Source organism: Schistocerca cancellata, chromosome 9 (assembly GCF_023864275.1).
Source record: "Schistocerca cancellata isolate TAMUIC-IGC-003103 chromosome 9, iqSchCanc2.1, whole genome shotgun sequence".
In the NCBI taxonomy this organism is placed as follows: Eukaryota; Metazoa; Arthropoda; class Insecta; order Orthoptera; family Acrididae; genus Schistocerca; species Schistocerca cancellata.
Genome location: NC_064634.1, coordinates 172,804,744 through 172,822,528, shown reverse-complemented (window position 1 = coordinate 172,822,528; position 17,785 = coordinate 172,804,744). Strand labels below are relative to the sequence as shown.

Genomic DNA, 17,785 nt, shown 5'->3' with positions numbered 1-17,785 from the left:
TACAAACAAGAAGAGGCAGTACACCCAAGGGCGCTCAGAAGTTCCGAGGGTCGGCCTGGAATTCAAACACTAACGCTCGCTTGGGTGAGACAGGCAGTCGGCCCAACCATTGTCGACCGGACAACAACCCAACCGGCAGACAGTCAACGGACCCACCGACAAGATAACCTCCGCTTCACCCGACCACACACAACAAGGAGTTCAAGGAACAACGCGGAAGGGATTGGCGCCCACAACCAATTATATATTTTGCTGTCAAACTACACACCGTACTGGACAGCGACAACACGATAAGGAAAATACACTGCCTGAATTTACGTCAATAGCCAGGGCAGGTAACCGGAACGTTAACGGCCACAAGGCAGAAGATTCCGCTGGTGCACTTCAATTCAAATAACCAAGTACAGTTAAACTTCACCGAATGGTGGCTAAAATTTGCCAACTTGAAAACACACGTTGTTGCTCACGGTAATATCCTAACAGCCGACAACGAACTCCAAACGACCCAATGTGAAGAGTAGTGACTTGCTGGTAGATTAAGTCAAAACTCAACTTTCGTGTCCAGGATCGGTGACCCACGAACCTCGTAGCAATGGGAACAGCACCACACACCCCGACACCGCATAGAGGCCGCCAGCGGGTCCGTCCAAACGCGCCGCCGACATTTCATCGCTGCTCCACGCCAACCGGCCAACTGCCCAGGCCTGGAAACGGCGAGAGGGCCAAATATACGTCGATGAGGCGACCAACCAACGGTCGTCCCGCTCCAATCTCCCTCCGTCGGACAGTTCATGTGAGTCGCCAGCGGTCGGCGAGCACTGGCTGTGGGCGCCTCACCCGCGCTCCGTCCCCGACTTCACTGCTGCTGCGTCCCGACTGCACTGCAGGTCCGCCCCGAACTGACTGCCGGACACACGACGACCCGAGAATACTATCGGTCGCTCCAGAGATGGTACGACACTGTACTTACCGATACGCGCTGCTGCTGCCGCTCACGGGCAAGTAAGGCAGGAAGTTAGTGACGCCTGTAAATGGAATAAGAAAACGAGGCGGCAGTACCGCAATAGAAGATGACAAACAATAAATGGGATAATGTGAGCCGTGCACGGCTCATGTGTTATCCCCGAGAACTTCACAACTCTAAAGAATAAATTCCACTCAGCATTATTTAAAGCATATAAAAATAAACGAGCAAAAAAGTTTCAAAATGAGGAGACGGACAACTACAAGCATTCACCTCGGCAGCTGTTCTGAATAAGAGTATACAGCAGTATGTCTCTATGAATTCTTTTGTTATAGGTGACCATTCGTCACCTCCCCCCCTCCCCCTCCTCCCCGCAATATCGACCACTGTTCCTCGTGCATTGTGATACTAGGAAACAGCAACCTGAATTGCAACGTAAGTGCCGGCCGGAGTGGCCGAGCGGTTCTAGGAGCTACAGTCTGGAGCCGCGCGACCGCTACGGTCGCAGGTTCGAATCCTGCCTCGGACATGGATGTGTGTGATGTCCTTAAGTTAGTTAGGTTTAAGTAGTTCTAAGTTCTAGAGGACTGCTGACCTCAGAAGTTAAGTCCCATAGTGCTCAGAGCCATTTGAACCATTTTTTGCAACGTAAGTTGTCTGCTCAGCTGCCGCCCGCGCGGCGTTCGAGCGTTTAGCCGCCAGCTGGTGATCGGAAAAGAAGCGGAGCTGCAGGCAGCCGGTGTACCGTGACGCCCGTTAGCAGGCGGGCCCGCTTCCGCCCACGCGTCCCGCGCATTGTTCGCGGCACGACAATGGGAACGCCTCATTTAGGCCTTATTTCCTCCTCTCTTGCAGCCTGCCGTGCGATTCCTCCGGCCCAGACCGAATTTTCTCCTTCCCGTCAAGCAGCCTCTGACTTTAGGACTGAGATGAGGACTGAGATGAAGGTACAGTTAAGTTGACACATTCCTGCTGGTGTCAGTGAGTATGGATCTGAAGAGGGACAATCTCATAGGCTCCGTTATAAATATAGTTGACATTTATAAAATACTCTTCTATTTCAGTTTAGTTCATTGAAGTGTGAGTTTTTGATGAAATATTTTATATATATATATATTTAAAAACAAAGATGATGTGACTTACCAAATGAAAGTGCTGGCAGGTCGACAGACACACAAACAAACACAAACATACACACAAAATTCAAGCTTTCGCAACCAACGGTTGCCTCGTCAGGAAAGAGGGAAGTAGAAGGAAAGACAAAAGGATATGGGTTTTAAGGGAGAGGGTAAGGAGTCATTCCAATCCCGGGAGCGGAAAGACTTACCTTAGGTTCCCATCTCCGGAGTTCTGACAGGTTGGTGTTAGTGGGAAGTATCCAGATAACCCGGACGGTGTGTGTGTGTGCGAGTGTATACCTGTCCTTTTTTCCCCCTAAGGTAAGTCTTTCCGCTCCCGGGATTGGAATGACTCCTTACCCTCTCCCTTAAAACCCATATCCTTTTGTCTTTCCTTCTACTTCCCTCTTTCCTGACGAGGCAACCGTTGGTTGCGAAAGCTTGAATTTTGTGTGTATGTTTGTGTTTGTTTGTGTGTCTGTCGACCTGCCAGCACTTTCATTTGGTAAGTCACATCATCTTTGTTTTTAAATATACACCGTCCGGGTTATCTGGATACTTCCCACTAACACCAACCTGTCAGAACTCCGGAGATGGGAACTTGCCCTTCAGCATATCCTCTCTTCTCGCTATCCGCCAGGCCTCAATCTCCGCTAATTTCTAATTTCAATCTGCCGCCGCTCATACCTCACCTGTCTTTCAACATCATCTTTGCCTCTGTACTTCCGTCCCGACTGACATCTCTGCCCAAACTCTTTGCCTTTACAAATGTCTGCTTGTGTCTGTGTATGTGTGGATGGATATGTGTGTGTGTGCGAGTGTATACCTGTCCTTTTTTCCCCCTAAGGTAAGTCTTTCCGCTCCCGGGATTGGAATGACTCCTTACCCTCTCCCTTAAAACCCATATCCTTTTGTCTTTCCTTCTACTTCCCTCTTTCCTGACGAGGCAACCGTTGGTTGCGAAAGCTTGAATTTTGTGTGTATGTTTGTGTTTGTTTGTGTGTCTGTCGACCTGCCAGCACTTTCATTTGGTAAGTCACATCATCTTTGTTTTTAAATATACACCGTCCGGGTTATCTGGATACTTCCCACTAACACCAACCTGTCAGAACTCCGGAGATGGGAACTTGGTTGTATTGTATGTTCTGTGACTATGGAATAAAGTGTTGTTGGACTGCTAATCGCTGCTCTATTGTGATTCACGACACAGCATATCCTCTCTTCTCGCTATCCGCCAGGCCTCAATCTCCGCTAATTTCTAATTTCAATCTGCCGCCGCTCATACCTCACCTGTCTTTCAACATCATCTTTGCCTCTGTACTTCCGTCCCGACTGACATCTCTGCCCAAACTCTTTGCCTTTACAAATGTCTGCTTGTGTCTCTGTATGTGTGGATGGATATGTGTGTGTGTGCGAGTGTATACCTGTCCTTTTTTCCCCCTAAGGTAAGTCTTTCCGCTCCCGGGATTGGAATGACTCCTTACCCTCTGCCTTAAAACCCATATCCTTTTGTCTTTCCTTCTACTTCCCTCTTTCCTGACGAGGCAACCGTTGGTTGCGAAAGCTTGAATTTTGTGTGTATGTTTGTGTTTGTTTGTGTGTCTGTCGACCTGCCAGCACTTTCATTTGGTAAGTCACATCATCTTTGTTTTTAAATATACACCGTCCGGGTTATCTGGATACTTCCCACTAACACCAACCTGTCAGAACTCCGGAGATGGGAACTTGCCCTTCAGCATATCCTCTCTTCTCGCTATCCGCCAGGCCTCAATCTCCGCTAATTTCTAATTTCAATCTGCCGCCGCTCATACCTCACCTGTCTTTCAACATCATCTTTGCCTCTGTACTTCCGTCCCGACTGACATCTCTGCCCAAACTCTTTGCCTTTACAAATGTCTGCTTGTGTCTCTGTATGTGTGGATGGATATGTGTGTGTGTGCGAGTGTATACCTGTCCTTTTTTCCCCCTAAGGTAAGTCTTTCCGCTCCCGGGATTGGAATGACTCCTTACCCTCTCCCTTAAAACCCATATCCTTTTGTCTTTCCTTCTACTTCCCTCTTTCCTGACGAGGCAACCGTTGGTTGCGAAAGCTTGAATTTTGTGTGTATGTTTGTGTTTGTTTGTGTGTCTGTCGACCTGCCAGCACTTTCATTTGGTAAGTCACATCATCTTTGTTTTTAAATATACACCGTCCGGGTTATCTGGATACTTCCCACTAACACCAACCTGTCAGAACTCCGGAGATGGGAACTTGCCCTTCAGCATATCCTCTCTTCTCGCTATCCGCCAGGCCTCAATCTCCGCTAATTTCTAATTTCAATCTGCCGCCGCTCATACCTCACCTGTCTTTCAACATCATCTTTGCCTCTGTACTTCCGTCCCGACTGACATCTCTGCCCAAACTCTTTGCCTTTACAAATGTCTGCTTGTGTCTGTGTATGTGTGGATGGATATGTGTGTGTGTGCGAGTGTATACCTGTCCTTTTTTCCCCCTAAGGTAAGTCTTTCCGCTCCCGGGATTGGAATGACTCCTTACCCTCTCCCTTAAAACCCATATCCTTTTGTCTTTCCTTCTACTTCCCTCTTTCCTGACGAGGCAACCGTTGGTTGCGAAAGCTTGAATTTTGTGTGTATGTTTGTGTTTGTTTGTGTGTCTGTCGACCTGCCAGCACTTTCATATGGTAAGTCACATCATCTTTGTTTTTAAATATATTTTTCCTTCGTGGAATGTTTCCTTCTATTATAACCATATATATATATATATATATATATATATATATAGTATAACCACTGGATCAATTTCAACCAAATTTGATACACATACTGCTTGCTATATGAGACAGCACTGTGGGGGGCAAATCCTCTTAGCTCCCATAGGAGCACAGATATGGACAAAAAAAAACTTTCAGCCTCTGATACGTCTACCAGCACAAAAGGTGTGTTGTGTGATTACTATCAGCATCCCTTGCATGCATATGGGCATGGCTGAACAGAGAGGGGGGGGGGGGGAAGGGCAATATTGATGGTGGGAGATGGGGAGGATGAGATGGACAGAAAAAGAGAGGAGATGGACAGTCACGAAAATGGAAGGAGGAGAGGAAGGAGGAGATGAAGAGAGGAAGGAAGGGGGAGATGGACTGAACAGAGTGTGGAGGAAGGAGGAAGAGAAATTGGTGAGAGAGATGGGAAGGAGATGGGCAGAGAGATGTGGGAGGAGGGGAACATGTAGGAGGTAAGTGAAAGCTGTAGAGAGGCAATGGACAGGAGGAAAAGTAAGAGGGGAAGGAGGAGGTGGAGAGAGGGAGGGGGATATGGACAGAGGAAGGGGAAGAAGGGTATGGTCAGATAGAACAGGTGTAGGAAATAAAGAAATGAGGGAGGAGGAATTGGCAAATAGAGGTGGGAGGATGAGGTGGACAGAGGGAAATGTGAGGACGGGAAGCGTGTATGTGTGTGTTGAACGTGAACGTGAACTAAGCTGCAGGGAAAAGGCTAGTTCTAAGCAAATAATGTTTCATTTTTCCACATTTTCAATGTACCTTTTAAGTCTTTCATGTGTGATCAGCTAATGCCTGTATCCTGGGAGACGAAACAGTTTGGGGTGTCACGTGACTGGCATTGTAGTGTTCTTGTGCCTCCGTCCCGCATAGGTGCAGGGTTGGCATGGTTATTAACGGATTTGAGATGGCTATTTTGACGGGGTGGTTGGAAGCCTTTCCTGTTATCACCCTCACGGATGAAGTATGTGCACCCGACAGTCTGCATGTAGCGTAACTCATGTGAATGTGGATGAAAGCTTCATAAATGTCTGCGAACCATGTACCTGATGTGGTACTCGTGAACGACTCTGGTATTCACTTAGTACCACGTGGGAAACCGTGCAAAAACCACATGCAGACTGGATGGCATACTCAAAATCATCATTAGTTCACCAGCTGGATTCGATCTGGGTCTTGGGCACCTCCCTGTGCACTTTAACATGCACGCTTATCTATGTGGGTACGTGACTGGCGTATGCTGCGAACCCTACAGTTCTTACTGCGAGACAAGTCAAGTGGAAGTGGTGCAGTTAATTCGCAATCCTACCAAAACCAATCCTGTAAGTGCACTTACTATGTACCCGTCTTTTCTGTTGAGTGCTGCAGCTGGCAATTCGTTACCATTGATGGTAGCCATTCAGGAGGTAGTACATGGTAGCCAATGAAAATGGCCCAGTTTTATCTCTTGGTTGTCGCAAATATCTGGCCTTTTCTTCCAAATTTGTCGTAGTTCCCAAGGTTGTGGTTAGGCTGAGACTTAAAAGGGTTAGAATCAGTTTTGTTATAAATGTTTTGCTTTTTTCACGAAATATGAGCAACTATTTAAAATTGGAAGGAAAATCAGCATTGGCCGTATTTTTTTGTTTTATTGTCAGCAAAATCGATTTTCGGCCACTTAGTGACCATCCTCAGTGCTGTAATGTACAATTAAAATTGGTAGGCACTGGTATCAAGCTATAACCACAAGCTTAGAGCGATCACATAAACTTACGGTAACTAAGTGACCGAAAATCGATTTTGCTACCAATAAAACAACAAAATACGGCCAATGCTGATTTTCCTTCCAATTCTATCCACTATTTGGTCGTGGGGCACGCAACACGCCATGGAGTCGCCAATCAATAACTATTTAAAACCTTCCTCGTCACAAATATTTGGCTGTTTTTTTTTCTTTTTTTCGGGATATGCCACGATTTCCGAGGTGATTGTTAGCTTGAGAAATAATAGAAGAGTTTAAAAAATATTTAGAATCATTTTTATCATAAAACGTTTCGCTTTTTCTACCTAATATATCATGATTTCGGAGATAATGATTAGAACGGGACCTTGCGGTTCAGTTTTGCTGCAAGTGCAACAGATTACCAGCCGACTTCATTTACAAAGGAAAGGAAATTATGGACGAACTATGTCGCCTCCTCCCATCCAACTGACAGTTCATGGTGTTCATTTCCTAGCATTCATTTCCCACAGGAATGACAATCGTGCATAAGTTGGACAGCACAAAGGTAGCACACTTCGCTTTAGCTTGATTGTTGAAGCTCGACGCATACGGCACTCTAGCTACAGCGTCATGATGGCAATGGGAGTATAACAATTCACCGCATCAAGAACGTATTATGAATACCACTATTTCGGAAAAAAAACCGCTGTAACCAGCATCAACTTTTGTGGGCAATAACCTGTTGATGATTGGGTTCGCTAACGACTGTCTTGACTTCTAAAACCGCACAGACAGGTTTCCGTACAGCAAATATGAACTATTCGCCATTTCATTGCTGTAGAGGAAACCGATGATCGACCATACCGCCCAGAAAACCCTCCTTACGGGGGCCCCCAAACTCTGTCCTACGTTATCTTCTCATGTTGCAGAGCACAGATGTTCTTTATATGGGGAAGATGTGTAAGTTTCTACTAGATGCGTACTTAAAAAATTGCTAAAATGGTTACCGATAACTTCGTTCACTCCTGAGCTTGTTATTCGACGTATATTTTGTTTTGTATTTTATTTTACAACTGGCACTCATACACATAAAACAGTCTTATCGTTCTTTGCCACAGCATTACCATTTCTTGTACACAGAACTCGTGGTACAATGTTAGCCACAGAACTCCATTTTGCTAAAAATCTTTCTTTATATGCACATCCATTAGGTAGTAGCCGTCTGCATGAAGCTGTTGCAATAGTCAAGGCAGTTGGTCTATTAGAACTTGCATTTTAACATGTGGTATGCCCACAGAGTTTTTTTATGTATTTCCTTCAAATGAGTTCTCAACTGATTCCATGCCAGTTTCTCCCCAATATGCTTCTTGCTGCCGCACTATTCTTGCCCTATAGGTGTAATGGTAGTTCCGTCACGACTCTATGTCACTAAAATGTTTCATCTATTAAAGCGCGCGTATAGATTTTATCTCCCTTATATACCTACTGCCCATATCAAAGCCCCATCGCTTCTGCCGCGAACTCGGATTCCTTTCACGGTGAAGTTGATGGACGCCTCATTTTTGCAAATACTACACTGATAAAATTAATAGACTGCTAGCTGCAGTAGTGGGCTGATCCCTGCAGCGGCCTTGGTGGTAGACAAGAACAGAGGCATGTGCGGTGAGTGTTAGTTGATTGTACAGCCGTCCACCCATTCGCTTTGATAGCGGCATCGTCAGCTGCACAGAGATGCGCTGGTGCCTGCGACTATTAAATGCACGGTAGTGCTCATAGGGAAGCTAACTCGGTGAAAGCGGTGCAGCCCACAGTGTGATATTTGTGTAAATAAAAACACATCCTAGCAGTACAGCTGTTTAAACATTAAATATAGGCATCACTAGGGCTAAAAATAATATCTAGTGTGAGTGGAAGTTCCTTACAGTGGTTACGTTCTTAAAAAATTCCTGAATCAGTGCTAAAATATGGATTGTTGGATGACATCGAATAGTGGCTGAAATAAGGTATTGGAAAACATAGGAGCCCTCGTTTCTTACCTATATGTACCTTTAAAAAAATGGTTCAAATGGCTCTGAGCACTATGGGACTTAACATCCGAGGCCATCAGTCCCCTAGAACGTAGAACTACCTAAACCTAACTAACCTAAGGACATCACACACATCCATGCCCGAGGCAAGATTCGAACCTGCGACCGTAGCAGTCGCGCGGTTCCGGACTGTGGCGCCTAGAACCGCACGGCATCCGTGGCCGGCTATGTACCTTTTAAAGGCAGTTACACTTTCATTATTACTGTACGACCTATGTTTCGGGTTATAAGCCCATTTTCTAGTACATAACTGATCCCAAAGATGAGAACCGAGCACAGGTTTAAAACACTGACATGTTTATCTTTGCTCGGTTATTCTCTTTGGGGCCAGTTATGTACAGGAAAATGAGCTTATGACCCGGAACCTATATATATATATATATATATATATACACTCCTGGAAATGGAAAAAAGAACACATTGACTCCGGTGTGTCAGACCCACCATACTTGCTCCGGACATTGCGAGAGGGCTGTACAAGCAATGATCACACTCACGGCACAGCGGACACACCAGGAACCGCGGTGTTGGCCGTCGAATGGCGCTCGCTGCGCAGCATTTGTGCACCGCCGCCGTCAGTGTCAGCGAGTTTGCCGTGGCATACGGAGCTCCATCGCAGTCTTTAACACTGGTAGCATGCCGCGACAGCGTGGACGTGAACCGTATGTGCAGTTGACGGACTTTGAGCGAGGGCGTATAGTGGGCATGCGGGAGGCCGGGTGGACGTACCGCCGAATTGCTCAACACGTGGGGCGTGAGGTCTCCACAGTACATCGATGTTGTCGCCAGTGGTCGGCGGAAGGTGCACGTGCCCGTCGACCTGGGACCGGACCGCAGCGACGCACGGATGCACGCCAAGACCGTAGGATCCTACGCAGTGCCGTAGGGGACCGCACCGCCACTTCCCAGCAAATTAGGGACACTGTTGCTCCTGGGGTATCGGCGAGGACCATTCGCAACCGTCTCCATGAAGCTGGGCTACGGTCCCGCACACCGTTAGGCCGTCTTCCGCTCACGCCCCAACATCGTGCAGCCCGCCTCCAGTGGCGTCGCGACAGGCGTGAATGGGGGGACGAATGGAGACGTGTCGTCTTCAGCGATGAGAGTCGCTTCTGCCTTGGTGCCAATGATGGTCGTATGCGTGTTTGGCGCCGTGCAGGTGAGCGCCACAATCAGGACTGCATACGACCAAGGCACACAGGGCCAACACCCGGCATCATGGTGTGGGGAGCGATCTCCTACACTGGCCGTACACCACTGGTGGTCGTCGAGGGGACACTGAATAGTGCACGGTACATCCAAACCGTCATCGAACCCATCGTTCTACCATTCCTAGACCGGCAAGGGAACTTGCTGTTCCAACAGGACAATGCACGTCCGCATGTATCCCGTGCCACCCAACGTGCTCTAGAAGGTGTAAGTCAACTACCCTGGCCAGCAAGATCTCCGGATCTGTCCCCCATTGAGCATGTTTGGGACTGGATGAAGCGTCGTCTCACGCGGTCTGCACGTCCAGCACGAACGCTGGTCCAACTGAGGCGCCAGGTGGAAATGGCATGGCAAGCCGTTCCACAGGACTACATCCAGCATCTCTACGATCGTCTCCATGGGAGAATAGCAGCCTGCATTGCTGCGAAAGGTGGATATACACTGTACTAGTGCCGACATTGTGCATGCTCTGTTGCCTGTGTCTATGTGCCTGTGGTTCTGTCAGTGTGATCATGTGATGTATCTGACCCCAGGAATGTGTCAATAAAGTTTCCCCTTCCTGGGACAATGAATTCACGGTGTTCTTATTTCAATTTCCAGGAGTGTATATATATATATATATATATATATATATATTTGAGCACATCTGCCTACTGTTCTTCATTTTCCAACTGCTCACTACCTCTTTACACCATCCATCTGCCCCATGTGTCTCCTCTCCTTCCTTCTCCGTCCAGCTCTTCTCTCCACTCAGTCTGTTCATCCCCCCTGTCAATCTCATTCGGTCACACCCATGCTCATCAGCACCTGCAATGCAGTTCAGTAAAGCAGGAAGATACTGCTACAACAACACACCTGTCGTACAGGGCATGTTACAAATCATAGGTTTGAAAATCGTTTGTTTGCACTGATGTTCAGGCTGCCATGAAAGGCAGGTCGATACTACTCCAACATAACATGCCTGTCATGCAGGGCAGCCTCCATGCCAGGCTCTGGAGAACCATTACCAGACATGCAGGCTGATGCTGTTCCTACACAACATGTCTGTCGTGCAGGCCATCTTTATACGCCAGGGATTGGGAAAAACGCATTTTTGCCGGCATCTCTACTCCTATTGGGCTAGGAGGTTATAAACCAGTGCTGATACTCTTGAGACCTGCTGCTTCTGTGTCAGATTTGATTGAAATCTATCCTGGAGTTCGAGAGGATATCTTGGACGTACATAAATATACACTGCTTTATGTATACAGGGTGATTTACCTGCCCCTAGCGCTGTCGTTTTATACAGCGTGCAAGTTACATCTGGCTCTTGCTTGCTACATGGAAACCACTAGTCCTACACAAAAAACTAACAGGATCTTTTTTGTTGGAAATTTATTGTTGTTAAATTTTGTACTGGGATACGGTTTCACTGGAGGCCATGGTTTTCGAGTTATTCAAGAAAAACGTACAAAAGTGTGTCTCAAGTGCACGCTCACTCCCACACTAAGAACCCACTGATCAAGATGTCTGGTATGTTGTTTATGGCACTCCCTGCTGCTACCGTACAGAAATTTACGAGTGCACGAATTATTTCCCCATTTTTACCTATTTTGGTCTTCATTGACTGGCCTTATTATGCCACTGGATTAGTCGAACACTTACGAATTGTAAAACTGACTTCTGTATAAATTTAGCAAAAATTTTTGTTAATTTTAAGAGCGTAAATAAATAATTAAATCGCTATATTCGTCAAGTCTTCTGACTGCGAAACTACTGTGCTTGCAACGGTTTGGTTTGGTTCAAATTGTCAACGTAATAAGTTTTAGCGTAACGTCTAAAAAAGTCGTCTTCATTATCCTTACGGGCATGTTTAAATTAATAACTTTAACGAAATAGCCCAGTATACTGGTTGACGTAGTTGCCCAATCAATAGAGACCAAAAAAGGCCGTATATCGCGAATGGTTCGTGTAGTCGGAAATTTTTGTACAATGGTAAAAGGGAGTGCCACGAGCAGCAAAAATACTAAAATTCCTGACTGGTGAGGGATGAGCGTAGGTGGTGAAGGTACATTTGAAGGTGTTTTTGGTACGTTTTTCTTTAATGAATTGAAAACCGTGGTCTCCAGCGAAAATGTAACTCAGTACAAAATTTAACTACATTAAAATTTCATGCAAAAAGGTCTTCATGTTTTCTGTAGGACTAACAGTTTGCGCGTAGCGAGCGAGAGAGTATGAAAATCTCGCGCTTGATTTTTTGCAGCCTAGGTGTAACACTGCAGGTTGCATGAAACGTCAACGGTAGGATCAGCTGAATCACCATGTACTGAATAACCGATGAGGATGTCACCGCGTTGTAGTGTCGGTGGATTGTAGGCTGTACGTGGCGCTCCTGTGCTTTGTAACTAAAATGAAAATGGTTTTGTTCTATAATTAATGTCGTGCTTTCTTCTGTTCACAGGTTGGTAGGAGCTCTGCAAGACTGACACAGGCGTCTTCAGTTGTTCAAGTATTTGATGCAGATCATGGTACGTGCTAAAGATCAGCTGCTCGCGTTGACCCCTGACCTTGTCCCTCTTACTTTTTAGCGAAATATTTATGCTACTCACAAGCTAAGTTTGTAACGTAAGAGAGGGAAGTCTTCCCAATCCCCGTTGACATTGAGGTCGGTACAAATGATATTGGCCAGTATTGTAAATGAGAAGAAAATTAGCTGTGCAATTGTTTGAGGATCAACGTCGTGTATTCTAGGGAAATATGCGTAAATCTACATTTGCAACGCCAGACGGGGGGAATTCAGTACCTACTACTCCAGAATATCAGTTCATTTGAATGTGTATGCCCAGGGAAAAAATATTTTGTGTGTCAGTAGCTTTCAAATGAATGCTTATGCTTCATAGAGATGCCAAAGTATTTTATTGTTTGTTATTTTCACGAGATAGACAATTTTGAAAGGCTTTCGACGGGACCTGTGTATCACGCCTTCGACTATTAATCAAGGTACGACTGTGCGGAGAGCGTCCATAAATACGTGACAATATTTGACTCACAGAACCATGTACGCAATACTGGACGACGTATGGTCCACAGAGACGAAAGTAACACCCTGTACGCCCCAAGAAAGTGAAATAAGACATCTTAAAATGTTTCCATTATACATAAACGACTAACTAAATAGGAATAGCAGCACTGTCTGTTGGCTAACTGTTCAGGAAAGTATAGTCGTTGAAATCGCAGAAAGACTTGAATAAAATGACCATTTGATCTAGTGAACGGCAACGTACTTTAAAAGAGCATAAACGTGAAATAATGCCTATAACAAAGAGAATAGACCCGATAGTACCTAATAACATGATTAGGCATATAGTTGTAATATCAAGAAGAAATGAAATGGAACTGTCACTTAAAATTATTACTAGCGATGGCGAATGGAAGACAGATTTGTCGGATCGCTTTGGGACAACTGCGAAGCATCTGTAAAGGAAATCGCATACAAGAGGCTTGTGCGACCAGTTGTAGAGTACTGTTCCAGACCTTACCAAATAAGCTTGACAACAGACATCGAAGAAATAGGGAGACGCGCTTCTAGGATGTTGACAGGTCAGTGTAACACTTAGGAAAGTGTGAGAGACGTGACCTGGGAACTTCAATGGGAATCCTTCATGAAAGATGACTTAGTTCCCGCGAAACTCTTATTAGGTAATATGGCGATCCTGTATTCGAGAAGGCATGTGCGACCATTGTTCTTCCACCATCGTATACTTCGTACAGGGGCCATGACATTAAAATAAGAGAGACGAGGACGCGTGGCGACAGATACTTTCCCTTTGCACAATACGCGACGGCGATGAGATAGAAAGTCAATAATACAGATATGTCATGCGTTGTACTGTGGCTTTCCGAGCGTGCGGGTGGAGTGTGGGAGAGGTTCAGATGACCTCCGAGGAATGCCGGGCTCCAGCCGTTAGCTGGAATTGAGGAAGGGAGTGTCGGAACAGGAAACAAACAGGACTGGACGGAGTGGCCTGCCTTGACCGGAAGCCGTCCATAACGCGGGGGTGGGCGCACGTGCGCACTGCTTATTATTTCTGGCGGCTATATCCGCCGTGGCCTGTGTTTACGCGCTGTCCGGCCTAAGGAACAGCCCCGCCGTGCTTCCGTATGGGCGTGTGGTCGCGGCCTGCACGTGCCCGCAATAACGGCTCTAAAGAGCCTCCTATATCATCCCCGCTGCTGCACTGCACAGGCTTGTAATTTCGCCGTTCCGCAAGCGCCATTCTTTCCTAGTGTCATTTTCTCTCTTTTCTAGGCTGTGATTTCGCTCTTTTCGTTTCCTTTTTCTCCTCCTCCCCTTCTGCCCCCCCCCTTGTTCTCCTCTTCTTCTTCCTCCTCCTCCTCCTCCTAGATAAAAGTACCCATCCATAAAGTCGATCATCTAACAACGAAGCGAAGTTGCGCATTGGCTAATACACTGCACTCTCATTTAGAAGGAGCGGGAATCACATGTCCGCCGGGATATAGGGAATTAAATTTTCCATTGTGTTCTTAAAACAACTCATTACAAAAATATACAATCAGTTTCTCACCCCATCCTTTTCCAAACTTAGCTTGTATTGTCTATAACGTCTTTGCTGACAACATGATGAATTCTCAACACACTTATTTTATGACTAAGAGGCTGGACTTTCGTTTGGAAGGACCCGGTTTGAAATCAGCATTTGGCCATTTAGGTTTTCCGTGTTTCCCGAAATCGCTTAAGGCAAATCGAGTATCGCCTCTTTTAAAAGGTCGTGACGGACTTGCTTCCCCAATCGGAGTTTCGTTGACTGTACGTTAAACCGTAATGCCCTTCCTTCCTTTACCTCACAAAAATAAATACAACACATATCCATAAAGTACGTTTCTGTCAATAGGGAAGAAAGAACAATTCCTTGAACTCAGTAAATCATACCACGGGACCCACTTTAGTGCCGTGTATTATGAAGTGCTTCCTTCAAATCGTTCGGAGCACTATGGGACTTAACATCTGAGGTCATCAGTCCCCTAGAACTTAGAACTACTTAAACCTAACTAACCTAAGGACATTACACACATCCATGCCCGAGGCAGGATTCGAACCTGCGACCGTAGCAGCAGCGCGGTTCCGGACGGAAGCGCATAGAACCGCTCGGCTACAGATGCCGGGAAAGTGCTTCCTCCTAGTTTCCGAATCAGTATGTGATAACCATCAGCATCTTTATGCCACTATGTAAATGATGACAGGACAAGATATTAGTTAAATATTTGTTTAGCAAGTCATAATTGTAAAAATATTGCCACGAATTATTTACAGAAGAATGGAAATACCGACCGCAGGCAAGTTCAGTTCGGTTTCCGTGAAACGTAAGAACACAAGAGCCAGTACTGACCCTACGACTTATCACAGAAGATAAACCAAATCCGCGTTTATGAAATTTGTATATTCAGCGGAAACTTTTGACAGTGTTCATTCGTACAACTTTTACAGAAATCTGACTGCATTTAAGAGAGTCGAAGAGCATGATACGACAGTAGTTGAGTAGGAACTGAGACAGAGCTGTAACCTGTACACGACATTATTCAGGTTTTACGTTGAGTTTAATGTTAAGGAAACAAGAGATAAATTTTGAATCGGAAATTAAGTTCAGGGAGACGAAATAAAAACTTCGCGGTTTGCCGCGATATTGTAATTCAACCAGACGGCAAAGGCGTTCCAAGAGCAGATGAATGGGACGGATAGTGCCTTGAAAGGAAGCGATAAGATGAATATCAACAAAAATAAAACAACGGTTATGGAATGTAATCGAATCATACCAGGCGATGGTGAGGGAATTAGGTTAGAAAATGAGACACTACAAGTCTTTCCTGAAGATGATCGTGTCTAAATGCAAAGCCTTGTACAGAAGTGGAACGTGGGCGATAATCACTTATGACAAGAGGAGAATAGAAGCTTTTGAAGTGTAGTACTGTAGAAGAATGTTGAAGATTAATATGACAGATCGAATAATACAAGGAGGTACTGAATCTAATTTGAGCGAAAAGAAATTTATGGTCCAGCATGGCTTAAAAAGAAGGGGTCGATTGATAGGACACGTGCTGAGGCATCAAGAAATAGTTTGGTAATGATTGGAATTGGGGGAGGGGGGAAAGGGAATAAAAATTGTAGAGGCAGGTCTAGGCGTGAATTCAGTAAGCAGGATTCAAGTGGATGCAGTAGTTACTCACTGATGATGATGAGGCTTGCTCAGGACAGACTAGGGTAGAGAGCTGCATCAAACTAGTCTTCGGATGAAGACCACATAAACGTGATAAAATATGGAAATAGATGAGACATAATCAGTACTGTAGCACATGCGGGAAATTCGATGAGCACTGAGCCATATGTGGACGAGCAGTGATGTAGTTAATGTTTCACAGCAATTTGGATATCTGGTAATAATCCAAGGCCATGACCAACTTAATCCTCTGTCACATCTGCTCTCGAAGTCTTCGTCAGTGACGGGAGGCCATCCATGGTCGTTTGTACAAACTGCTTGATTGAAATCCCCCAGGCTGTGGTTAAGCCATGTCTCCGCAATATCCTTTCTTTCAAGAGTGCTAGTTCTTCAAGGTTTGCAGGAGAGCGTCTGTTAAGTTTGGAAGATAGCAGACGAGGTACTGGCAGAAGTAAAGCTGTGAGGACGGGGAGTGAGTCGTGCTTGGGTAGCTCAGACGGTAGAGCACTTGCCTGCGAAAGGCAAACGTCCCGAGTTCGAGTTTTAATCTGCCAGGAAGTTTCAAACTGCTTGATTGTTAGTGACATCCGACCCAGACACGAAAATACAAAATATCAGGGTAAATATCGGTCGGCGCTGCATTCTAATTTCGTGCCACAAGCCTAATCTCGTAGGCTGTGGGAGCAAGTGGCAACTTTCAAAAGCTAGTATAGCGATGCCGTATGCGATCGCGTTTGCCCACTGCAGCTTGTAGCAGCCACCATCTCCCGCATATGTCAGACACAAGTACTTGGATTTCGCTGTGTTTGGCCTGCCTTCTTTTGCCACTGTGGAAACTTCCTTTGTGCATATGTAATTAAAAATACGATCTGCAGGTAGTTTGATTACAAGTTATTGGCACTGTCATGGAGCTGGAATTTCATTGCCACTCTACGTAAGTCTTAACGTCATCTCAGAAATGTTACGTAACTAGTGTCGTCGAATCAATATATTTTTTTATGAGAACAGTAAAAGTGGCTAAAAGTCGCATTATGTTTTCAGATATCGCTGTTTTCAAATAATGCATAAGCTATTCTTTTTTCATTTCACGTATCTGTCTTAAGAGTCAAGAGAATAAAACAACTGAAATATAATAACAGTCGTTTTTAAGGAACATCATCACAGAATGAGACTGATAGACAACATTCTTTGTACTTGTGGAGGCAGAGAAGATATGAAGCACATAATGTTAGGATGGCCGGGAAAGAAAACCTCGACAGATACAACACTAAAACAGCTGAGTGGTGTGGAGTACCAGGACAGCCATTGCGTTGTCACTCCGTTCCCATCAGGTGCCACGCCCATTAAAAGAATTCTCGGGAGTACTGCCGCGTCACCTTATTCAGAACTCAAGTAAAATGTAGCGGCGTTTCGGACGAGTTGCAGCGGCCTTCCTTAGGCCAAAGACTTGTATATCATAAGATGACGCGACAAAACGTTAAGAATTTTTTTAATTGAAATTGACACTGGCTGTGGACGCCTACGATTTTGTGAAAGATGCCACACTTATAAACGTTGATAGACAATTGTCAAAAATTTAGGATTAGAAAATTAGATTCTGCATGTACGTCAAATTGTTTTTCTTGTGATTCAGGAATGAGCCGGGAAGAATTGCTACACGAGTCCGGCTGCGAATATGGTTTCCCCAAACGGTCAGCATCAGGAGGGAGAAAGATT

At 45.4% G+C, this 17,785-nt stretch overlaps 1 protein-coding gene across 2 annotated transcripts in view; it reads left to right on the top strand.

Moving 5' to 3' along the window:
• Positions 1-17,785, top strand: part of LOC126101143 (afadin) — a 1,121,024-nt gene that overhangs the window by 396,978 nt on the left and 706,261 nt on the right. The window contains exon 1 of one of the 2 annotated variants that reach the window (XM_049911830.1): positions 12,330-12,364. The exons of the other annotated variant lie outside the window; for it this stretch is intronic. Within the exon in view, the coding sequence (XP_049767787.1) occupies positions 12,353-12,364 (12 nt within the window). The 5' untranslated portion in view covers positions 12,330-12,352. Of the gene's footprint in view, positions 1-12,329; positions 12,365-17,785 lie in introns of those variants that run through there. 2 annotated transcript variants of the gene reach the window in all.